Source organism: Equus quagga, chromosome 1, assembly GCF_021613505.1.
Source record: "Equus quagga isolate Etosha38 chromosome 1, UCLA_HA_Equagga_1.0, whole genome shotgun sequence".
Classification (NCBI taxonomy): Eukaryota; Metazoa; Chordata; class Mammalia; order Perissodactyla; family Equidae; genus Equus; species Equus quagga.
In genome coordinates this window covers 17,288,966-17,313,504 of record NC_060267.1, presented here as the reverse complement: position 1 = coordinate 17,313,504, position 24,539 = coordinate 17,288,966, and the positions used below count along the sequence as shown (strand labels likewise).

General features: G+C 44.2%; 2 protein-coding genes across 16 annotated transcripts in view; both read right to left on the bottom strand.

Moving 5' to 3' along the window:
* Positions 1–866: 866 nt before the first annotated feature.
* CSRNP2 (cysteine and serine rich nuclear protein 2) lies at positions 867–15,994 on the bottom strand. 10 transcript variants are annotated; one of them, XM_046662813.1, is made up of 7 exons: positions 15,648–15,994; positions 14,956–15,130; positions 11,242–11,783; positions 10,778–11,014; positions 9,443–9,702; positions 5,893–6,189; positions 867–4,279 (listed from the first exon to the last, which is right to left on the bottom strand). In XM_046662813.1, exons 4-7 carry the CDS (start codon positions 10,926–10,928, stop codon positions 3,356–3,358), a joined length of 1,632 nt encoding a protein of 543 aa, XP_046518769.1. In that variant the 5' UTR covers positions 10,929–11,014; positions 11,242–11,783; positions 14,956–15,130; positions 15,648–15,994; the 3' UTR covers positions 867–3,355. The 10 variants fall into 10 exon arrangements, with proteins under 10 accessions (XP_046518769.1, XP_046518813.1, XP_046518829.1 ...); XM_046662857.1 differs by having other exon boundaries at positions 11,242–11,366; XM_046662873.1 differs by having other exon boundaries at positions 15,757–15,891.
* Positions 15,995–22,438: 6,444 nt separating this feature from the next.
* The window catches only part of TFCP2 (transcription factor CP2), a 49,219-nt gene continuing 47,118 nt past the window's right edge, over positions 22,439–24,539 (bottom strand). For 4 of the 6 annotated variants that reach the window (XM_046680388.1, XM_046680428.1, XM_046680405.1 and 1 more), the window contains 2 exons: positions 24,485–24,536; positions 22,439–24,111 (listed from right to left, as the gene is read on the bottom strand). In XM_046680388.1, coding sequence (XP_046536344.1) covers positions 24,074–24,111; positions 24,485–24,536 — 90 coding nt within the window. In that variant the 3' untranslated portion in view covers positions 22,439–24,073. The remainder of the gene's footprint in view (positions 24,112–24,484; positions 24,537–24,539) is intronic. The other 2 variants (XM_046680395.1, XM_046680413.1) reach the window with 1 other exon arrangement.

Here is a 24,539-nt window from a genome sequence, read left to right as displayed (position 1 = left end):
TTATGGGAACATTCTCATGGAAAAGATAAAAGGAAATACAAGTGCTTCTTGACCCCTTCCCCAGCGTTTACAGGCTTCGCTCTCCTTGTCTTAATTTCTGGGCTGTGCTACAGCCCCAGTGGATCTTAAACTCTTTGCTACCTCCACTGTGTTGCAGCAATCCAGCTGTAACTGACAGTGGCTGCCTTCTTTGGGCCATGGATCAAACCTGTAAGGTACTAATTACTGCCCAGCCCAGGAGACCAGGAGAGGTCTGCGTCAAGATAGTAAGTTGGGTTTAGCTTTTGTCTGTGTACATCAGTGACCTGTAGTAACTTATTGTAAATGCATGAAGCACTGTTTTTGAACCCAAGTAAAGACTGCCTGAAACCAGTTGCTGGAAATTACTTATGCATACTCTAATCATTTTGCTAAGTCTCCTGTTATAAGATTGACATAACCTAACTAATGGGGAGATTAATTGGTTAGAATAGCACCTTCTGATGGGATGGAAGTTATGAAGGAACTGATTTGAAGTTGATCCTCTTGCTGGATTTTAAGATGGTAGCTAGGAATAGAGAATTTCACACATATATAAAGTAATGGAATTAGAAAATGGGCCCCAAGAGTAGGGACTACAGAAAGGGAAAGTTCCAACAGGGCAGGGTCAAGGCCTGCCTCAGCCGAAGAGGTGCACAAGGGCAAATAGTACACATCAAGCTCTTGAGGCTCCAAAGAGAATGTTCTATTTTCCCACCATAAAACATTGCTGTTGTTAACATTAATCTCTAACTGGCCTAATTAGTTTTATATATAATGCTGGAGAAGCATCCTTTCTCTAACAAGTAACTGAATTGTGGCCTGCCAAGATAAAGAATAACACACCATTCTTTTGAATATTTCTTTAATATTACATTTAAATATTCTCTTTAAATACAGCATTATCACAATGTAAAAGACCTAAAAGGCAAAAAAAAAAAAATTATTTTCAGAGAACCAGACAAGCTTTGGATTCACATTGAAAATACTACCTGTGTACAGTATGTGAGAAAGGAAATTGGAAAATAGTAAGAGTTGCAATGAGTCATTTCTTTCATCTAGGCCTAGACTGAGTGGGATTGAAGCTCTCTGCTTCTGTGGTCAGAGGCCTCGCTTTTCTAGCAACTGTGAGCTATAGTTCTGTCCAACTCAGGTAGCACCAGAAACGAGATGGACTAGGTGGCAGAGAAGGCCTTTTGCTTGACAAGACAGTTAATGCTAAATGTTAATATTTAGCATTTAAAAGCTTGGGATCAGTGTGAGTCAGAATCGTAGAAGGGATGGACTTAGATTAGGAAACTAGTTTTTCAGAAAAATCAAATATCTTGGGGGTGGCAATGAGTTTGATAATTAGATTCAAATTCTTGGTTTGATCCCAGAGGCTAATGTGTCTCTTATTGAGCAGCTGGAACCCACTTCCTAGATTAGGCTGGAGCCTTCCTAAGGAGGGAATGTATAGAGCTCACTGCCCCTTCCAAAACAAACTTTCAGAAAGACTCTTCTCCAGAGTCAAATCCCCAGTAAAGCCTCAGTCTTGTATTTGAGGGGACCCATCTAAGGCGGGAGGGTGTAGCTCAGTCTGGGATAGCATCTAGATCTCAGGTACTTAAGACTCTCAACTCTGTTTTTTGAGGCTAGAGGATGGGGAGCGATAAGGACCTATGTACTTAATTAAGAACTCCCCCACAAAAGTAAAACCAAGCAAAAACAGGAACGAACAGGAGAGGCAGAATGGGTTAAAAGATGTACCTGTGTTAAGTACAAGGCCTTTCAGGCTCAGTTTAGGGATTTTATAGGTGAAATGCTGCTGCGACATACAAAAAGGTTGTTTTAAGATACCAGGGCCTTAATATCCCACCAGAAAAGGCTTTATGAGCAAGATAAGTAGGAACAGTTATCTCCCCCTCCAAAAAAGAAGTTTTTCTCTTTGTTCTTTCCCAGTTAGTAAACCATACCAGAAGTGAAGCATGGTACAAAGGATGCTAAAGAAGAGTGTTTTTCTCCTGATACTGCCTCCAATTGAAAACAGAGGCAAATAACTTTGCTAATAAAAAGAATTCAGTGTTCAATGGAGCACATCCTGGAACATAAGCTGGACATAAGAGGAACAGAAATCCCCCCTGATGGAGTGGCTATCCCACTCTGTAGACCTCAAAGGTTATAAGCAGAACTTGAATTCTTTGGAACCTGGGAGTTGTAGCAGCATTTCAGAATTGGTTTGGCTTCCAATTTTTATATATCAAGATGGAGGGTCCAATAAACACTTGCAGTTCTTGGGGGTGAACTGGAATAGTATAAGGACTCTCTAACCCTGTACATCCACAAAGGACCACGAGGGTAGATACAGAAAAAAAGAACAAAAACTAGTTGGTGACATTGAATTGCCACATCCTACTTTCCTTTAAAGCTCAAATCTCCCAAAGAGGGGGAAGAAAAACCTGGGTGAAAAAGCAAGCATGGCACAGATAAAGTCATCTTCTTTCCAGACAGCAGCCCGTTCCTGCTGCCTCCTTTGGACACAGTTAATGCTCCACACATGCCTCCTGTGGATGTGTGAGCCCCAGCCTGACGCTGCCTGACACACACACAAGACTCAGGCTCTTGGTACCACACCCCCGGCCAATCTAGCTCTTTTTCTTCAAAGGAAAAAGGATGGAGGGGGAAAAGACAAATAGGCAAGTTTAACTCTAGTACCTAAGAAGATGAGAAAGAAACAATTCAAGTTACAGACCAGGAATCCCCAGTGTGGGGAACAGGTCAGAGAACACCAAAAACATGTCAAATATTAACTTATTTACCAAATAGGGGGCCAGGGAAGGCAGGTTAAATTTTGATAAATCCTCGAGGTTTTGTAATGAAGCAGAGACCCTTCTACCCCTTCCTCTAGGTTCGACCAGGTGACATTTCCAATTGCATTACTATGATCCACCAAAATAGGGTATCAGAACAACCACGGAGAAAAATGAGCCTGTTCCCCGCCTGGAGCGCAGGGAGAGAAGGGCCTTTGCCATGCTGTTCAAATTACTGTGTTCTGGTCCCTATATAAATAGCTGCTTGAATTACCCAGCTTCTCCTGTGAGATCCTAGTTCTTTGTTCCAATGGCCCAGAAAGCTCAGGGCAGCCTCCTGTGCCCCAGGACGCCGGAGCTGGTCTCCTTGGTTCTGTTTACCCTTTAAAAAATACTTGTACAAACAATCCTTTCCCACCCTTTCCCCAAAGACCCCAATAAAATAACATGGGAGCAGCAGCTGCTTCTACAGTTTTGTTTTGAAATGTGTTAGATAAAATAAGGGAATAAATAGAGACTGGGTAAGAGGCAGAACCTCCATCCCCGGGTCACACCGCCAAAGGGAGTTCCAGGGAAGGGTCCTCAGGGCGCTGGTCCTCACTCTGCGGTGAGGTCTTCTCCACCACACAGCCCTCTGCATTGTCCGTGCGGAAGGGGAGGTTTGAGGGGGACCAAGAGGGGCGGAAGTCTTCATTCTCAGGCTCCTCAGGGTGACAATCTTCGGGCACTAGTGCTTCTAGAGTGGATGTTTTCCCCACCTCTGATTTACAGAGGGCACTTGGGTCTGTGGGGCTACAAGCCACCAGTGAGGTAACGGGGAGAGAGAAGACATTGAGGTCCTTCTCCTTAGGGAAAGAGGGCGGGACTTCTTCTGTACTAGGCTCTCCTTTCACCCCCAGGACTGGCCTCTGCTCCACCTGATAATAGACCAGAGGCCCACTGTTCAAGTAGGATGGGTTGTTCACTGCTGAGGCAGTTGGGTGGTCCGAGTTCTCGGCAAAACATAGGACGGAGGAGCCTGGGGGCAGCTGAGCCTGGATGAGAATGGGGGCCGTCAGGCCTGGGCACAGCTCTTCAGGAACAGCCAGGGGCTCCTCCAGGATGCACACACCCAGGCTCTCAATGCTAGAGTCCAGGCTGGCGCTAGAGCCGCTGGAGTCTTCCTCCGCCTTGAGCCGCTCCAGTTCCTCTGCACTCTGCAGGTGCATCACTGCTGTCTCGTTCTCAGCAATGAACTCCTGGAAGTCCTGTGTCTCAGAGCCCTGAGCTCCTGTCAGGCTGCAACTGGCAGTGGGAGAGGGCTCCTCGTCTGGCGCTGGCGGGCGGCTCACCTGCCGCTTGCTCTCTAGCTCCAGCTTCATGATGGTGTGGAGGTAATGAGTCCGGACTCGGATTGGATTAAATTCAATGCGTCCAGCCATGTTCCCACAGCCATCACGGGAACAGCCACATGGAAAGGACATGCGATCCACCTGAGGAGGGGACAAGGAGGTTGAGGCAAGATGAGACCAACAGACTGAACAATGGAGAGAACAGACTGGCTGGCAAACACAGGCAGCTGGGATTTGAGGTATTCTTATAAGAAGAGAAACAACCGATTCAAAACTTGCAGCGTGAGCTCACAGAGCACTAGAAGGTAGTTATCACACCACTTGTGTTTTGATTCCAACACAGCCGATAATTAGTAGTGTGACCTCAAGAAAGTCATTTATCTCTCTAGGGCTTTGGTTTCCTTTTCTAAACAAAAAGTAGACAAAAATATGTCAAAGGGCCCTTGTAGTTAAAAAGTCCAGAGATGGCTCTCTGAATGCTGACGGTTCTGAGCAGAAGAAATTAATGTGCCTCAGAGATTTTTCTGGAACTTACTTGGTTTATTGAGAAAACAAGAGGCTGGGGCCCAAGCCTACTGCCTTCTGCAGTGACAGGCATGGGAGTGGAAGCAGAAGATCTAGGCAGTCCAAAGCAGTACATTCTAGGGAAACTAAGCAAGAGTATCTTAGTTTGCTAAGGTGCTATAATGAAGGTTCAAATAAAAGAATGGCCAGCTTTTCGCTACCTGCTTCATTTTCCACTGATGACTGACCAGTTTGGTTCTGAAGCAGTTACCAAGATAATTAACTTACAGACCAGGGATATCTGGAAAGAAGATGCTTTCTACCTCTTTATCTCCCTTTTGGATCCCAAAAAGGAAAAAAAACCCCACATACCAAAAATAAAAAATTAAAAACACAAGAAAGCTAGTAAGTATGTACAAATACACAATGTCTTCCTACGGTATCAACATAAAGAACTCCCCAATCCAGGTCTTAGGGATAGTCCAGGTCTTAGGACTGGTCTCAAGTGTGTGTGCAACAGACTGATTCATTATGGGACTTCAGTCTGAAAAGCAGTATTTGGCCAGATCTGCTACAGCTATTTGATACCTACCTAAAAATAAGAAAGAAAAAGTTGGTTAGGAGAAGTTCAACCACAAGGACTCAGCATCCACACCCTCAATATACAGGTTCCAGATAAATGTTTGTTTGGGAGACTACTGCTGTTTTTAGTTGAGCTGTGTCTTCCAAACTGTCCCTTGTCAGAAGGCCAGCTAGGGGATGATGCTTTCTACCTTTTAGGACACTATGGATTTAGGCTCTGCCAGTCCAAGTCTGATCCTGAATTAGAGGATCCCAGAACTATGTTAATTTTTACAAAATTGGAGTGGAGGTACTGTGAAGTACGTGTTTGCAAGATAAAATCTAAAGGCCTACCTCGTTTCTCTGCTTCCTTTACCTCAAGAAATCAGTCACTATTCAGGGAACAGCTACTAAATGTTAAACTTACTAACCCCTGTTCCTCCATCTGCTGACAGCTGCTGCTTATCACTTCTGAGGTGTAAAAGAGAAAAGATCATCAGTATCTCCACAGCCTAAGAATCCTGTCATGCTGGTTTTCTTTGCTGGTGGAGGAGGGCTGTGGAAATGGGGAGTGTTTATAGTCACAGGCAATCCACCCGTGGATGGGCGGCCTCCAGGTTCACTGGCACCCAGACCACATCCCCCTGACTCTGGTGTAGATACACCATCTCAGGCCAAGTTGGACTGACCTGGCATTTAATCCCAGCTTGGCTACAGGCACACGCTTCTGGGTCACAATATAGTCGACAGTCACAACCACACTCTTCCCGAGAGAGGCGGATGGCTCGAAGTTCTTGCTTCTCCTCAGCATCGATGCGGTGGACCCCTGACGCCCTCAGCAGGGCCCGGCGCCGCTTAGTGGGCAGAGGCTGCAGGAAGAAGTAATCATCCACCTCCACATTTTCCACATCAATGTCTTCATCTGAAACATCGTCCAGTGTCAGGCCATCGGCCTCCACCGACTCCACTGTCCCATTCTTGGTCAGCTGCCAAGAGACAGGAAGGAAAGCTTAGCTTCTAGAGCATTGTCAGCACGCGCCTCCTCACAGTGCGCACCTAGAGCAGCACTGTCCCACCGGACCATCTGCAGTAAGGAAATGTCTGTGCTAATGTAGTAACCACTAGCACGTGTGGCTACTGAGCACTGTAAATGTGGCTAGAGCAACCGAGAAACTGAATTTTTAATTTTATTTAATTTTAATTAAGTATAAAGAGCCACATATGGCTAGAGGCTACCACACTGGATAGTGTAGGTCAAGAGAATCTAGAGTAGAAAGATAAGATTTATGCAGCTCTAACACAAGGGACATCACCTTTCTAGATCAAAGTTTCTCAAAACCTCTGTCTCATCTTCCCTCCTAGAAGATAATCCATTCCAACAAATATACCCTCCACTCCCAGCCTTGTGTCCCTTAACTTCAGCTGACATGCCTTCAAACACAGGGAGGAAGGGGTAAGTCAATGGCTGGACGTTCCTTGGCTGTATAGATAACCTTGCAAAACACCATTCCATTTGTACCCAAAGGACCCAAAACCACCTTCTGGGAAGAAGAGTACATGAAAGTGTAGTACAAGGCTCCCAGGTCTTTGTCAATGAGCTGGAATCCCTACGGTGTGAATGATTACCTGGGCGTACAAAGAAGGGCTTCGTTTTCTTGGGAGAACAAATAGGAGCAAATTATTAATGGCTACCAAAGAAAGCCCTTGCTTCCAACCCACGGCCAGTAGAAAAGTATTCTTTCTCCTTCCCAATCCTTTTTTTGACTTAAAAGCAAAGTCGTATGTGAGGTAAGGTGCATTATATGATACTGAGTGTAATATCTACAGGTGGAAATCTGGGGTCTCTGGGCCAAGAGGGCTAAAGAGCCAAGGAAGGGACTCTTAGTGGGAGGACAGGCTAAAGACAATCTGTGGCTGAATGAGTTTGGAAAACTCACTAGAGAATCCAAGTAAAGAAAACGAGGCCTCATAAGCCCCAGGGCTCTGGAAGCTACCAGCAGGATGAAAGCCAGGCTAGTGGAGGGTTTGGCTTATTTCATCAGCCAGCCCGAGTAATGCTGGTAAAGGAACAACTCCTGGGAGAGAGGTGATGCAATCGGCCTGGGTTCTAAGCTACACACCTGTTTTTTTGTTTGTTCGTTCTGGGGAAGGTGGTAGAGAAATGAGGAGACAAATAAAGTGGTGCTTCTGGGGTTCTCTCGTCTATTATTTCTGTTCCCAGCAGGCCAACTACAAGGGGCCTTTCCACAGACTCTGGGATTGCTCCTGTCTCTTTTATCGGGGTTGGCCTCCTAATCATCGTTCCTCCTGCTGTCTTCTCAAAGGAGAGAGATTAGAGATGCAATAGAAAGAAACGCATGGAGCCATGAGGATTTAATGTCTTAGGATAGAGCTGGCATTTCAAGTCAGAAAAAGAATCTCCTAATCACTAAATGGTACTGGGACAACTGGATATTCTTTTGAAAAAAGTTATTAGATTCCCAATTCATACTCTTCATAATAATAAGTTCCATATATATAAAAGCCAAAAAAATTTAAAAAGTAATGTAAGTATTAGAAAAATTATAGGTAACTAAAGCTGCAGAGCACCAGCAGCTTTTTTCCCTTTTTTGGTGGCAGCCCAAAAGGAAAACAAATATTAGATGACATACAGGAGATGCCAAATTTTTATTCTGGAGACCAACTGCCTCCCCTCTAGAATGCGGAAGACAAGAAAAATTTCTAAGAGTACACTGGACCTGGGAAGGGCAGAGGAAGGCGTTTCTCTTGACCTAGAAAGATTATTAGATGCCACGATTGCGGCTGCTCACCCAAACTGCTACGAAGTAGGAATCCGCTATCTCAGCCTTGAGTTTCCCTGGCTTTGTCCCCACACCTCCTATATGGGAGGCTGTGGACCAGGATGGTATCCTGTTTTGACAGGCCACTCCTCTACCAGATTTAGGAGAGAGGTTTCTCCTAGGGAAAGAGAAGAAGGCCTTCACTGCAAATGATGAGAATGAGTGTTTATTTGCCCAGCTGTTGCTATAGTAGCAGGAAGGTGATAGGATCAGTGATGGAATTCCTCAGACAGAAGGGAAGCCCGAAGGTCATTCTAGTTAGAAAAACAGGTGTAAGGCTTTAGGAGGAGGCTGAGGGAAGTAGACATAGCTCTCAAAGGGAGAAAGGAATGAGATCTAATTAGCCTGCATCCTCGGCCACCAGTTTTCCAACCCTACCGCATTCTGCTGTGTCTCATCAGGATTTCACCCACAACCCTGGAAATCACGCAGCCACCTGTTTTAATATGGGTCAGCTCCGGGCCCACAAGGAACTTAGCCAGGCCTACAGCAGCCTTTTCCAAATCTGGAACTAGGAATTCGGGGGGAAATTTTTGCGGACTGGTGGAAACTATGGCTGTGGAGTGCCAAGCAGTGCTAAGCAGAGCAAATGGGTAGCTTATTATAAAGAGCCATCTGAGATGGGTCTTCTTCCAGCCCTGCTCCCCTCCTACACTTGAAGAGCTGATGACGCATCAGATGGAGGGCAGCCACAGTTATACAATCAAAACAACTATTTGGGAATGCTGTTGTTTACACACAAAAGACTATCACCTAGAGGCAATGGGGGTTATAGAAACAGCAGGATCCTTTCAGAAAATGTAAAAAATCCAAAACCTGTTCTGTGCATCAGGGCAATGGACAGTCTTTTGACAAAAAACAAACACTGTGCCTCCTCAGATTCAAGGGGTGGCAGACTTGACTGTCTTAAGGAATTCACATTTTAAACTTTTTTTTTTGGTGAGGAAGATTGGCCCTGAGCTAACATCTGTGCTATTCTTCCTCTATTTTGTATGTGGGATGCCACCACAGTGTGGCTTGATGAGTGGTGTGTAGGTCCGCACCCAGGATCCAAACCCATGAACCCAGGGCTGCTGAAGCAGAGTGCACGAGTTTAATCACTCTGCCACCGGGCCAGCCCTACACATTTTAAACTTCAAAAAACTTTGGGTTTTTTAGGGGGCAAAGGTAGGGAATTCTAGGGAAGCCATTCTGCTATCTCTGGTAGACTCCCCACCAGAGACAAAAGAATGGTGTCTCAGACTGAGATTTGATTCCATTTCTGAGACTTTTCACAGAAAGATTTGGAATCTCGACATGCCAAGGGCAACAATCAAAAAAAAAAAAAAATCAGTAGACCTAGATGGTTCCCATTTCATCTTGGCACATGGGAAGCCCCAGACCCCGACCCCTCAGGCACCTTCATCTTCTTGGCATGGAGTTTCTCCTCCTTCAGGTGCTCCCGAAGAATCTCCCGATGATTCACCTCCTGCTCCTGAGCAAACTCACAGAGCGTATAGCTGCGCACAGAGTTGTGGCGCTGGGCCATGCCCAGAGAGCTGCCACCCTGGCTGGGCACACTGGTGAAACCCTGGCGCCGGGCAAAGTAGTATACGGTCACCTGGTCAAAGCGTACATTCTTCCTCCGCAGCTGCTTCTGCCGCTTCAGGATGGAGGTGGCTGAGAAGGGAGCACAGAGCAGTTTTACTAACCCCGAGGTGGCCTGTGTGGAGAACCAGTTCTTGCTCATCCATCTCGGCTCTCAATTCTTCTGCAAAGGTGCTCCCTGTACCTAGGGACCTTTCTAATTTTCAAATCATAAACGCACAGTTGGAAGGGACCTTGAACATCAGCTGGTCCACACCACTGCCTCCAGACTGACTCTACCCAAACAGATGACCAGAAAATCTATTTTTAGACATCAGCTGGGAAGAGGATCTCTAGGTAATCTTTTCAGGATGTAACAATCTATACAGCTTCACTGTCCAATACAGCAGCTACTAGCCACATGTGGCAATTTAAATTTAAGTTAATTAAAATGAAATAAAATTTAAGACTCAGCTCATCAGTTACACTAATCACGTTTCAAGTGCTCAATAGCCACGTACAGCTAATGGCTACCATAGTGGATGGTGCAGATACAGAACATTTCTATCATAGCAGAAATTCTGTTAGACAGCGTTGTATAGCAGGGGATAGCAAGCTTCTTCTGTAAAGGGCCAGACGGTAAATATTTTAGGCTTTGCAGGCCATAAGGGCTCTGCTGCAGCTACTCAACTCTGCCATTTTAGCATGAAAGCAATCAGACAATGGGTGTGGCTGTGTTCCAATAAACTTTATTTACAAAAACAGGCAGTGAGTCAGATTTGGCCCACAGGAAACCCCTGATCTATAGTATCAGAAGTTCTTTCCAAGAAACCAATTGAGCCATAAGAATTAAGAAATCTGGAGTTGCCCCAGTTGTCCACTAACTCACAAACCATAGCACAAGTAAAAAGTCAGCTAGAATATATCAGACTTAACTCTATGCTATTAGAGCAGTGAGGTCCTCCACAGAGCAAGGGTGAGCCAAGAGGGGGAAAGATTACAATCAAGGTCAAATCCCCAAGCTGAATAGAAGACGCTGTTAGGAGAGCTGCAATGGGCTCTGATGCTCTGTGCGGGGTGGGGTGGGGGGGAGGGGGTGGGTTGGGGGGGTAGGGGGGCAGGCTATGAGTGTGAGTGAGCGTGGGTGGGGAGGGAGCGGCTCACTCACGTGTGAAGCTGGCAGTTGTGGGAGGATTGAGGCTGTCGCAGCTGTCAGCACTGTCACTGCTGGAGATCTCATCATCTGAGTTGGAAACTGATGAGCCCACATCCACATCATCAAACTTCCTCTTGAGACCCGAGCCCGTGAATGCATCCATTGGTTTCAAAGGGGTTTTCTTGGGGAGCCCACCACGTTGGCCCCAAAGCCCCTGCTCACCACCAATTAGCCAGGTGCATTAGGATTCTGCCCAGGGGAAAAGAGGAATCAGCATTCCTGTCCTCAGAAAGACCCCTCCCAAGTCTTTACCCAAGGCTCTCCAACTGAAGCAAGCGCCTGAGCCAGCACTGACGTCCAGTCTCTCGAGACTAGGTCATTTCTCTGCTTATTCTAGCCAACATTCTACTTTTATTTCCCCTCAGCCCCTCCAGGCTCAGTCACTCTTAGAATAATGAGATGAGTAACAGGAGCACCTTCCCAGTGGAGTGAAGGTCTCTGGTTCCAAGCCAGCTGGGCTCTAGCCTTCATTAGCCCCGGGGTAACGGTAGCTGCTCTTCTGATCACACAGGAGAGCTCTCCATGAGGCCAGTAGGAGGGACTGGGGATCAAAGGCAGAATTAGGCTGTGCCTAACCCAGACTGGATCCAGTTATTTTTCCTGGTGAAAATATAGCTTGGCATTTCCCAAAGTGTATATATTAAATAAACTAGTTCCATGGATATTAATAGCTTTTGCATGGAAATAGGACTGCTGTGTCAAAATAGTTTACAAAATGCTTATGGGAGGACCTCTTAGAGGCTTTTAATATACTAATGAGCATGGTGAAGGATGGGAGAAAACACAGAATACAAGGTTTTACACACCTGATTATGGAACCCTTTGTTTTCCAGAGTACCTTAGGGGGCAAATGACACTTTGGGAAATACCGTTCTAGGCTCTCAATTTCAAAGTACATCGACAGCTAGGGAAAGGCTTTATCCAGATCTTCACAAATGTAAAGTGTCTCAGCAGGCTCCTAAAAAGGTCAGATTAGGTTCTGAAGAAGGGATTGAAGATTAGAACCTACTCTGGCTTCAAAACCCAGAATCTTTCCCCATCTCATACTGCTCCAAAACACAGGGCTCGGCTGGTCTATCCTTAGCCTCTGTGCAAGGAAAACAGCTTTACAATCTTTGCCCTCTGTAAAGAGACCGACAAGGGGAAAACAAATAGCAAACGAAGTGACAATTTACTCTGGTTACATCAATATGGTAGGCAGTGTTTTCAACATGCTGCCACACAACAGGAGGCTGGGATGGTCCATTTTCCAGGTACACATCTTTCCCCTTCTCCATCTTTGGACCTAAATTCCCAAGGATATGAATCTGCTTGGCAGAAATGCTGTGAGAGCCAGAGCCACATGTGATGATACGAACCTCCCTGCTTTGCCTCAGTAATGCCAGAATCTCCCCAGACTATGATCTCACTAGTTGCTAATTATGCAGCAGGAATAACAACACTGCCCAGAAAGACAGGGCTGCATTACTGCAGAGCAGCTACCAGAATATACTGTGGTGTCAAGAGATGCCGGCTCCAGAGCTTTCTTTCTGGACTGTGTCTCCTGGAAGCACTAGGCCTGCTCTTGGCTCGGTTCTACACAGTCAACCAGACCTAATAAGTACTTTAGAAAGATACTTCCTAATCTATCTCACCAGATCTCATCAAAATTCTGCATTCAAGTCACAAGATGTACTTAGGAAACCTCAGCCATCACAGGTCTCAGACAAGCACATTCCTGAAATAAATTTGGCCAAGGAGGAAAAAAATAATCAAGTGCTTGATAAGAATTATAATTAAATTTAAAAATGAGCCCGAAGTATCAATTGTGTTCTTCAGGTTACCGAGCTTACCCAGAGGTCACATTCCTAGGACATGGTAAAAATGAGGAGAGCCAAGGACCTTTTTATGGGTTAAGATTTCAGCTGGGTTTAAAGACACCTATTAACTAACAATTTTCTCATTCATTCTATTACTGGGGTGGGAGGGGAACCTATGCAAGTGAGTACTTATGTGGATGGGATTAAAAAAAATAAGAATAATGTTGACCACTAAATCTCATTTTTCCTCCCCACTTAAAAACCTTATCAACCAGATGAAAACTCAGACTGAGCTGAAAATCTGCTTTCTCAGAAAGGGCGTGAGTCCAGCTTCAGTTTTAACTGAGGTCCAGGTGGTGCTGCTCCCAGGAAAGCGGCTCTCTCCTCAGCCTGGAAGCACTCAGGGCTTCATCATGGGAAGCAAATGTGCACTTCTGTTCTTTCTTCGGGTGTCCCTTTGCTTCTAAGAGTGTGGGTTCCCTTTGAATATTTCTCTTTAAGACCTGCAGGAGGTTGGGTCTGGTCCCAAACCATCTTTATTATCAAGAGTCTCCACTGTCTTAACCCAGTTGCCCTCAGGGCTATCATTTCTCTTTGGGTTACTTTTTGTGCACTCTGCTGCAGCAAGGATTGCTGGCTGCTTGTTCCAGGCTCCTTCACCCTTTTTTTCTATGTCTTCCCCACTTGCACTTCTGGAATAGTGGTTTCTGGGCAATGACAGGAGGTAGGTAAGAACGAAAAAAAGATGTGAAACCTAGGAGAAAAAGATTTTCTTTAAAATGCCTGAGAATAATCTATGGCTATATGTGTAAATAATGTGCACACTCTCTTAGCTCTCTTCACCCTACCCAGGATCTGTTAACATCACTTTCTCTGACAGTAACTCCATGATCTATTATAAAAACAAAAACAAAAACAAAACCCACAAAAAAACCAAACCATCAATTCTGTCCTGACAACGAATCTAAGTTTAAATTTCAAGCCAGCTCTCCCTGTCCAACTCTCTGGTGTGAACCTGACTCGTTAAAGATGTTCACTGGGCACCAAGAAACCTTCCACCCACTTTCACAGCGGCCCCAAGAGATCTTTCTCTGCAACAGCAACAACTAGAATAGTTCCACACTTTCCAATCTGTCAAACCAACCTCCTTTCAAACCATAATTAGAAACCAGTCATTCCCATCTTACTCAGCTATTCAGTGGCAGAGGATCAATGCCTGTGTTCAAGAGAAATACTTATAAGTTATATTCCCAGCACTTAAACCCTTCCAGCAATAATCGAGGTGAGACTGGCAATACAGGTCATAACTAACAGTTAACTGTCAAAATGACCAACTCAAACAACAAATGCTTTTGGAGAAAATAATGCAAACCTCTATAAAAGCTTTCAAATGCCAGTAAAATGAAAAGTCAGCTGACACTTTCTGGCTACATGCCTTACACTCTCTTCTCAAGTGTTTCTAGCTGAACATTTCCCAAAGCTATAGGAAACAATTCAGATCCACAGTATATAGAAGATATTAGGCCAGCACCAAATAAAATAGATCTACAGCATATGTGTATTTTAGTACTAGATCTAAGCCTTTTCAGGCCTGTGAGAATTCCCTTAACAACCCCAAAACACAAAAAACCAGCATACATGAGACTAGCAAAAGAGGGATGTCCCAATCCCCCAGCCCCAGTTTTGTGGATGCACATTACATTTGCAAATTTTAGGTAATAAAATCCTCTCTCTTAAATGAGTCTAAAAGAATAAGACAAGGTAGATCTCACAGGAGGAAGCTTCTCCACTCAACTGGAACCCAACCTTCTGCTAAAGGTCAAGGGACCAAAATCTCTAGTAAGGTCGTCAGGGCCACCATCTGTAGCTGCATTAGAGGAAGGAAGGCTTGCTGCTAAGTGTTACGATAAACCTGAATAAAATGACCTGTCATTGCTCCTTTTATAAGATGTGGTTGATTCTCCAATACTGTGAATTTCATGGTTCCATGTGTCCTTGTGATTACCAGGATCGTGAACTTATAAAGTGCTCAAGTGAAAACATCCTGTTTAAGTATTTCAAGGAAGCCCCCCCTCCAACCCTCACTCCCTGGTTTTCACCCATTCACTCACACAAGGTTAGAATTTGGCTTTCTGTGTCTAAACTACTGTCATACAGAGGACACAAGATGTTTGTGGGAGAACTGGAACATGATGCTGCAGGAACCATGAACTCTCAAGGATATCCAGTCATTTATAACTCTGGCACACACCAACATCCTCCTGGCTTTGGAGATTTGCAAGATGGAAAGTCAGTAAAGAAAAGGAAAATTTGAATCAACTATGGATTTACCTTGAACTGAAAACAGCAGGACAAGGGGACACTGTGTTTCTCGGGAATAACTTCTAACATTTCATATTGAAGAACGGTTTGTGTGTCACACTGCCCCTCTAAACAACCCTTTAAAAGGATGAATCAAGACCATGGCACTAAAAGGGATGGATGGCAGTCAGCTGCGTGTTTGGGCCTGTGGAAAAAAATCAAGCTAGCAACCAGGGCAAGTGATGCTTTCGTTTTCCCACACAACGTCAGAAAAATGGGAGACATCAGGAACCTGAGCTGAAAGGACATGTCAAGTCACCAGTTCCCCTTAATGGACACCCCCGTTGAACCCATTTCTCGCTGATTCCTGCTAACATTCCCGCTCATTCCAATCGTCTGCAGCCCCTATCCAGCCTTCCCAGCCCTTCCTGCCTGCTACTCACAAATTCCCAACCACTCCTCCCACATTTTCCTCTATTCCTCCTCCCCTTCCTTCACTTCCCTCCATCCTACATCATCTCCACTCCATTCCGAACTCAGCCCTCATCTGCAATCCTGCCGGCCTCCAAGCCGCACATCGGTCTCCCTCGAGCTGCCCCCGCAGTCAGGGCCCGCGTCCTCCGTGCCCCTCGCTCCCACGCCTCTCCCGACTCTCCCTTCCCAGCGGCGCCCTGGCTCCCCGCCCCCCGACCGCTCCCGTGCGAGCCTCCCTCATTTCTGACCCCTCCATCCGCGCGGCGCAGGGTTGATCGCTCCTCCAGAGCCGCCTGAGGACCGATCCCGAGAAAGGACGAGGCGGCACCCTCCGCCCCACACCCCCAGGCCCATTACCGGCCCCGCCGCAGCTGCCTCCTCCCGTGATGGTCTCTGCCGCCCCCGCTGCCGCCGCCGCCCTAGCCCGGGTGGGAAGGAGGGAGGAGAGAGCGAGTCCCGGGCCCGCGGCGACGGTCGGGGAGTTCCCAGGGCGGCAGGGCGGGGAGGGAGGGCGGGTGGGCAGGTCGGCCGGCAGGAGGCGGAGGGCGGGCGGCTCCGGCAACTTGGGCGCCCCCGGCAGCAGCCACCCAGAACCGCCCCGGCTCCGGCTAACAATAGGATCCGGCCGCAGCGCTCTGGCTCTTATAGGCGCCGGCACGTCCTGCCCGAGCCCGGAGGCAGGCTGGGAAATGGAGTCTGCGTGCGGGCCCCACGCCCAGCGGCATGCCGGGAGTTGGAGGCGGCGATCGGCGCAAAGCCGACACTCGCCAAAAAGCGGGCTCAGGAGGCGCTGTCTCTGCTGCAGCGGACCCTGGGAAAGCGAGTTTGGCGCCGCTGCAGCCTTTTGAAGAGGAAGAGGGGAGACCCTCAACTACAGATCTTCAATGATTAAACGAATTCTCCTCTAAAGCTCCACCTTTCCTTTCTCCAGGCCACACTCTCATGTCCCCTTATCCTCGCTCGTGGGATCTTAAACAGCATAATTTGCTGCAGCCTGCCCAAGGTGTAGAGAAGAAAATACAAGCAATGTCAATATGTATTGACACGTTGGTTTGTGTTTTCTTTCAAAAATTTTTTTACATGATCTGTGATCTTCACAACTTTGCAACTCACTTGTAAGATGGAGAAAACGAAGACTCAGAATTTATATGTCATTTGCCAAGGACACCCAGCCTTGGTTTCCTATCTCACTCAGAATAGAAGTACACGTCTCTTCCTTGACCTTATAAGGCCCTGTAAGATGTAGGTGTATCCTCTTGCCCCACCAACCCCCGCCCTATCTTGTCATCTTGTTTCTTTCTTTTCCCCTCCCTTACTCTGCTTTAACTACACTGGCCCTCTGGCCTCCTTGCAGTCCCTTCAACAGGACAATCACGCGCTCATCAGCTAGCCACATACTCCCTCACGTGATATTTGCTCCAATGTCCCCTTATCAGAGACCTTCCCTAACCATATTTCTAAAATGGTGCTTCCCCTTAGTCTCTATCCCCTTGCCTTAATTTCTTCTTAGCATTTACCACCTGACATATATTTATTTGCTTTTCAGTCTTCTCTCACTTTACTAAATTCCATGAGACCAGGGTATGGTTTGTTTACTTATCCTCAGCACTCAGAACAAACCTGGTATTTGACAGTTAGGACTCAGTAAATATTTACTGGATATTTATTGGATGGATGGATGGCAGGGTTTGAACTCAGCTTAGGCTGATTCTAAAGCCTGGTGCACTTTCACTGCAACCAAGAACTATGGAGCCAGATCTACTGGCTACCAAGTCATCTCAGTTTTAGAATTGAGAGCTTGGATGGCTTGGAAAAAATGCTATGAGTCCTACTCCTTTCCCCTGGGTGACATCGGAGACTCTAAGAAGCTAGAAAACAACACTGCAAAATGAAAAAGCAGCAGATCACAAAAAAGCCATCCTTAGGGTACCATGTACTGTTCATCTCCCTATCTGCTGAAATTTAGGGGTGATATAACGTGATCAAGAGCATGGATCCTGGAGCCAGCTGGACTGAATATAAACCCCAACTCCTCCACTCACCAGTGGTGTGACTCCTTGGCAAGGTGCATAACTTCCCTGTGCCTTAGCTTCCTCATCTATAAAATGGGTATCTCATAGGGTTTTGTGAAGATTAAACAGTTAATATAGTATAAAATGTTTACAACACAGTCAGTGCTATGTAAATGTTCATGATTCTCTTTTCCCTGGACACACACAAGACAAAAAGGAAGAGAAGGCCCCAGACCACTGTAGAATCAGTGGGCTGAGTAATCAAAAGACAGCCTAAGGCCATGTTGGGTAGACTAAAAAAGTATATCACGTGCCTACACATCCAGAGTTTGGGCAATCATGGAAATTCAGCAGGGTACCATCAGCCTCAATGCCCAGGCTTTGTTGGGTAATGATACCAAACTAGAAGATGGGCAGAACAAAGTTAGCACATCCTTTGAGAAGACAGCAGAATCCAATTTGGCAATAAGCTCTAGATCAGTCGAAAGATCATCTTGACCTCTAACAAACATCATAACTACTTATCATAGAGTCACTTGTTCACCATATTTCATTGTCTTGATAGAATCCCTAGGTAAGTTATGACAATGATGGCAGTTGGTCCATAATAACTGCAATTCTGCCTCCAGTCTAAGCAGGCTCTATGGAGGGCAAATGCAGTAGAAGGTAATGGAAGCTCGAGCGCAGTAGAATAGAAACTACAGAGAAAAATGAAAAGAAATGCCGAGAGGAATTAATATGTAAATAATAACATTGGATGTCCAATTCTAAATGCTCCTGCTTTGTTCCAGATCATGCTGCAACATATGCATGGACCAGCTCAGAATACACAAATACAAGATAGGTGGTGTGTTTGGGGGACAAAAAAGTCAAAGCAGAATTGGAAGAAAAGACACACAGTCACGAACAGCAGGCACAAGTGAAAACCAAGGTCCTATTTCATGTCCTGGGCGGTGTCTACACATCTGTCTGCACTTATGTCTACACGAAGAGTGATCTTGTAGTCAGTAGTATCCTGAATTTATTGAACAACTCAATAAGTGTTTAAGTAAAAAATAACTATTTTATACTCATTATCCTTTTAAATCTCCCCCAAATCCTATGAAGTAAGTATTATCTCCTTTTTATGATGAGAAAGTTGAGGTTTACAGAGATTTTTTTGTCCAAGGTCACATCCAGCAAGAGCAAGATCTGGGATTGGTTTATCTGACACCAAAGTATACACTGAATCAACTACTCTTTACCACCAAAAGATCAACAAGAATACGCCCTCCGTGGAAGTTGAAAATTAATACGTCAGAGGGACACTGTGCCGAGCTTCTTAGAGAAAAAGAGTTAAGATAAAACTAAGACATTGTATTTGTTTTTCTGATACAGAACTTGTAGATTAAGCCCTGAAGTTGTATGTTACTTTACTGATTTACATTTAATTACAATCCAGATCTAGAGAGACAGGCACCTCTTTGTGACAAATTCTACACTAACCAAAAGAGATCAGTGTGTGCAAATCTGAGAAAAAGACAGAGCCACAGCAATTGAAAAGCACACACAACGAAGAAGCTGTGTGTTTTATCAAAGAAGGTTTCAAAAAGGACATACACAAATTGATCTATATATGTGCATAATGTACACACATACACACAATTAACAAAGCAAAATAACAGGTCTGAGGGGGTCGAGTGCAGGGGTGAGTTTAGAGAGGGCAAGCTTAATAAGCCTAAAGGAGGTAAGTCAAAGTCTGAAGTAAAGTTCTAAGATGTCTAAGGAAAGATATTAACTAAATCCTTAAATGAAAAATCAGACATTAGAACTCAGAAAGAAAACAGGAATCCACAGCGATTAAATTGAAGAATGTGCACCTCATGTTATGCAAATATATGAAAACAGAGATTCACATAATAGATAAACTGGTTATTACTCATGTCCCAGAAGATCCCATACAGTACAAAATAGCACAATAATACAATAAATAATAGTATTTTTTAAATAACAAGTTCCCTTATAATTGACTTTAATCCAATTGAAAAATTTAATTTATACACAACTTTTAAATGGCTGAATTTGAGAATGCAAATGCTAGGCTTAGTTGTAGTTTCCAAGGTGACTTGTTGAATAGACCCATGTTCCTAAGGGACAACACAGGAGATCTGCAAGTGAAGAGAAAAGACGGAGAAAGAAACAGGAGGATGTGGAAACTGATGGAAGTTTAAAGTCAAAGATAAAATACAAGGTCATTAAAGAAACAAGGAGGAGAAATAAAGTATTAACAATATAGGAAAAAACAGGTGCTGAAGGAATTAATCTCAAGTCACATAGGGCATCTTTTCCAGCTCATTCCATTTTGTAGTGGTAGTAAATTCCTCCTCATTTAAGGCTTGGAGTTCGTATAATTAAACAAAAATTTAATCACAAACTAAAAATAAATATTCTAGCAAGACAAGCTTTAGCCCACAACTAAGAAAATAGAGCATTTTTAGAAGCAGAAAGATGCAGGATTACTCTGCACGAATTAGTATATAAATGACACAGCTGGTAGGGCATTTGTGCCAGGCCTGCTGAGACTGGAGTTCTCATAACAGACAGTAGAGGCCATGACAGATCAAATTCCTATAGAGGAGCCATCCATGGTCAAGGAAGCCAATTAACAACTCGGAAAAATGGCAAAATGGCTCATCTTCAGCTCTCCGGTCCCAAAACTATCTGGAATTGTTAGGTACTACCATTAGGAGGGAGCAGCTCAGTCCTGACTTCAAATATTTGTACCCCAAATTTGTGTTACTTTCCAAACTGAATGCTGAAGCTTCATTCAGCCCTTCACGGTAGTTTGCAGGACAGCCCCCATCTCTGCAGCAACCCTGCACAAAAGACTCCCTCAGAATACCTGGGGATACAAAACGTTTTCAGAACACTCCTTCATTAGGCATAAATTAGAAATGGCTAGTTCCATTATGCCAAGCCTTCTTCACTTGCCAGGCTTCCCCATGCTCCTCCAACTCACAGTGGTGAGACGATGCTCTACCCTCACAGCATGCCCAGTCCCTGATAGCGTCTGACTTCCAGGACTCGGCGTGTCTGCCCCCTCATGTGGACTTCACTTCCTCAGGTCTTTCGGTCTCTAATTGCCTTGTATTTGTTGCACTGTAATCTCTTTCCAGACAATATGACCCTCTCCCTTTCCCCTCCCTTTAAATGGCTTCTTGAATAAATCATTTATGTGAGCAAACATTCTTATTGGGTCGTAATATTGCTCAATCTTATTACTTAATAGCCACATTTCATGTAGTGACTACTACTCAATCCTTAGAGTCCTGTAATGACCTCCCTCCTTTTATTTCCCAATAACTATCAACCATCTTTACACTATCTTTACTCTGCAGATTCTTTTTCGTTTTCTTTCGGTGAGGAAGATTGGCCCTGAGCTAACATCTGTTGCCAGTCTTCCTCTTTTTGCTTGAGGAAGATTGTCGCTGAGCTAACATCCATGCCAGTCTTCCTCTATTTTGTATGTGGGACGGCACCACAGCATGGCTTGAGGAGTACTGTGTAGGTCTACGCCTGGATCTGAACCCACAAACCCTGGGCCACCAAAATGGAGTCTGCAAACTTCATCACTATGCCACCGGGCTGGCCCCTGCAGATTCTTCTACATGGAACCGATTATATTCCAAGGGAACAGTACAGACAATACTAAGTCAAATAGGATGCTACTCCACTTCTCAGGAGGGCCTAAGATCTAACTATTCTCCTCATATACTCTCAGTCAAATGGAAACCTTAGACCATCTACTACATTTTAAATATCAATTATCACATTGTTAAGAAGGTAAAACCCAGCAGATTTTACTTCTAGGAATATATCTTAGAGATACATGCAAAAAACTTATGAAGATACATGCTCAAATGGACTTAACCTAAATAGCATCCATAGAGAATGGCCCTTTTTAAAAAAACAATGATGTAGAACTATAAATTCTAATATAGGAAGATGTTCAAGATATGTTAAATACAGAAAGCAAATTGCAGATCATTAGTATTACAAGAGCCCAGCTGTGTGTGTGCGTGAGAGAGAGAGAGAGAGAGATGGTGGGAGAAACTTTTTTGCAATGATTACCTCTACAGAGTGGGACCAGGAGGTAAACAGAAAAAGTTATACCTTTCTTTACTGTTTGAATTTATCACTTTGTGTATTACTTTCATAATGAAAAAGCTAGTTTAGGGCCATCCCCAACGGCCTAGTAGTTCAGTTCAGCACGCTCCACTTCGGCAGCCCAGGTTCAGTTCCCAGGTGCAGATCTACACTGCTCATCTGTCAGTGGCCATGCTGTGGCAGCAGCTCACATACAGAAAGAGGAAGATTGGCAACAGATGTTAGCTCAGGGTGAATCTTCCTCAGCAAAAGAAAGTTAGTTTAAAATCTTCATTTAATTGAAAGGATCAACAGTGAACAGATGCAATTTTTTAAAACAAGTTGAATAATCACAACGTTCTATCACTATACCAGTTCTTACCAATTACATAGCATTAGCACTATAAATACTTTTTGGAGCCAAAGAAAGCCTGAAAGATTTTCTGGTTAATTTAAGGATCTGTGATCACACATTTGTATAAACTAATTTCTATAAACTTGAAGACTACCCTAAAAAACACCCCTAACTCCAAGTGAAAATTAGTAAGTGTACATTTATGGTAAATATATTAATAGAATTCTATTTGTATCATTTGCAATAAACAAGAGTCACAGATTCAGATTTAGAAGGGACCTTAAAAGTCATCTAGTCCCACCCTCCTAGCCTAACAGACAGAATAGGAAAAAAAAAAAAGCAGCAGCCTACTGAGGAGAGAGCCCACTTCTCTGAAGCTAAGAACCAATCGCAGGAACTTAACACAACTGGAAATGTCCCCCCAAAAGAGGACATCTGATAGTCATTCACTAAAAAATTATTTTGGCCTAATATGCCAAGTTGCCCAAGTCAGTTTTAAACAAGTCATTTGACTTAATTTTCCAGTTTCAAACCAAAAGAAATCAGACCATGTTGCAGGTTGATTTTAATGAACAAAAATCTCTGTATAAAAACATTTAAACTTTATCAAATGCTTTAAAAACACACACACAGATCCAAATCCAACACAGAATCTTTTTCACTGCAACATAATGTGTAAAGGGATTTCTGGATAAAACCTTACAAACGAAAACAGAAGACCCATAGTTTTACACACATACACACAGGCACACAATCATTCTTTAAGAAAGAACAAAAATTCATGGTAAGAATGTGAATGGGATCGGAATGAATTTCTTGTAAAGCTTATATAAAAGAACACTACGTGAGTAAAAGAAGTTCCTATACCAAGAGAAGATGCAGAGAGGGGAAAGAGGAAGCAGGAGTCAGCCTAACTCATTAATAAAGTTTGAGGTGGAGATTCAAGAATAGTGAATTTGCGGGGGCCGGCCCCATAGCCGAGTGGTTGAGTTCAAGTGTTCCGCTTCAGGGCCCAGGGTTTTGCCAGTTCAAATCCTGGGCGTGGAGATGGCACCGTTCATCAAGCCACGCTGAGGCGGCATCCCACATGCCACAACTAGAAGGACCCACAACTAAAAATACACAACTACGTACTGGGGGGCTTTGGGAGAAAAAGGAAAAATTTAAAAATCTTAAAAAAAAGAATAGCGAATTTGGGGAGTTAGAGATAATCCCTAGTTTTCACCACCTCCAATCCTGTGAACCTGATAATGATGCGTTTGTAGGTCTTGATTTGCTCACCATTACTGAGATGTGGTCCATCCCTTTCAGTGGTTGATGGCTCAGTTGTCACTCAGTGTTATTTCCTACTCACCAGGAGAGCCACAGTGAGAAACGATGGCAAGGGGGGCAGTAACAGGTGGCGGTTAAGAGCCAGGCTGCCTGGGTTTGGATTTCAGTGTTACTACCTGTGAGCTGTCTGTTAGTTAGCAAGCTACTTAGCCACCGTACGTCTCCATTCCTCATCTTCAATTAGGGATCGTTATTACCTACTGCAGATAGGATTATTTAGAGGATTTAAACAAGATAATCCATTTAAAGAATTTATCACACTGCCTGATACAAGTAAATGTTCAATAAATAAATGTTAGCTAAAATTACTATTAGTCATAATAGTACAAGAGAACCAAAAGAAAAATTCTATTCTATCTCTGTATTTCTCCTCTTTGATGAAGTTTTCAGGGGGCAGTTGTGGCAAAAAGCCAGTATGTTTGATGCAAAAAAGACTGAGGATCTAGTCTGATGAATATAGATGTTCACTTTTATATTAGAAAAAAATTACATGGCTCCATATCACAAAATTTAACATCTTTCCATTAAACATCACACAATTCTCATCATCATTATGCCCTACACATACCCTAAAGGATGTGTAGTTTCTGTTGCTATTCAACAACAGGGTCTAAAATGTTAACTAAGAAACTGCTGCAGAAATGCACGTCGGGCAGTAATCTACGTCTGCCACAAGAGCCCAGGCCAACACAGACAGCTGGGATTCCGCCTCCGTGGCCTGGACTCCTCCACACACAGTCAGGGGGTCCGGTCCTGGCAGACCTTCAAATCTCCGTTCAAGACCCCCTTCAAGAGGGGGTTTCCAAGAGGTGAAGGAAGCAGCAGCAACGCAGGATGGAAAGCCCCACACCTACTTCAGTATGATATGATAGCTATCATTGGTTTCTGCTGTAAAAAAAAAAGAGAATAATTTTTAGTCACATCTAAAATACAGTAGGAGGGAAAAAAATATGATACGGTTCTTTTGAGGAGGAAAAAAAAACAGAGAAGGACAAAGGGCAGTATACTTGTTAATTATCACAGAATACTTTTAATAAATATGCATTATGAAACAACATGCCTCAGTTTCTTCATCTGTCCACGGAAGGGGGAAGAGAACGGCTGAGTCATCACTTACACTGTCTGATAATCACTTGTATGTCAATAATAGTGTCACTTTACCTCAAATATGGTGGTTGATACTTTCACTCTCTCCTCAAAGAAGTATGAAAAAAGCGCTTAAACTCCTTAGAGAGAAGCGTTTGTCTTATTATTTTATTACCTTTCATTGTGTCCAGAATAAAACAGGCTTCTTCCTGAAAGTTCTGTATCATCTG

Bases quoted from the DNA above. Each gene is read 5' to 3' on its own strand.
- CSRNP2 (XM_046662813.1), bottom strand. From the start codon at position 10,928: ATGGATGCATTCACGGGCTCGGGTCTCAAGAGGAAGTTTGATGATGTG. The intron at 9,703-10,777 runs GTGAGTGAGCCG...CTCCCTTCTCAG, and splicing joins CACAACTGCCAGCTTCACAC to CCACCTCCATCCTGAAGCGG. The intron at 6,190-9,442 runs GTGCCTGAGGGG...GTCTCTTGGCAG, and splicing joins TCCATGCCAAGAAGATGAAG to CTGACCAAGAATGGGACAGT.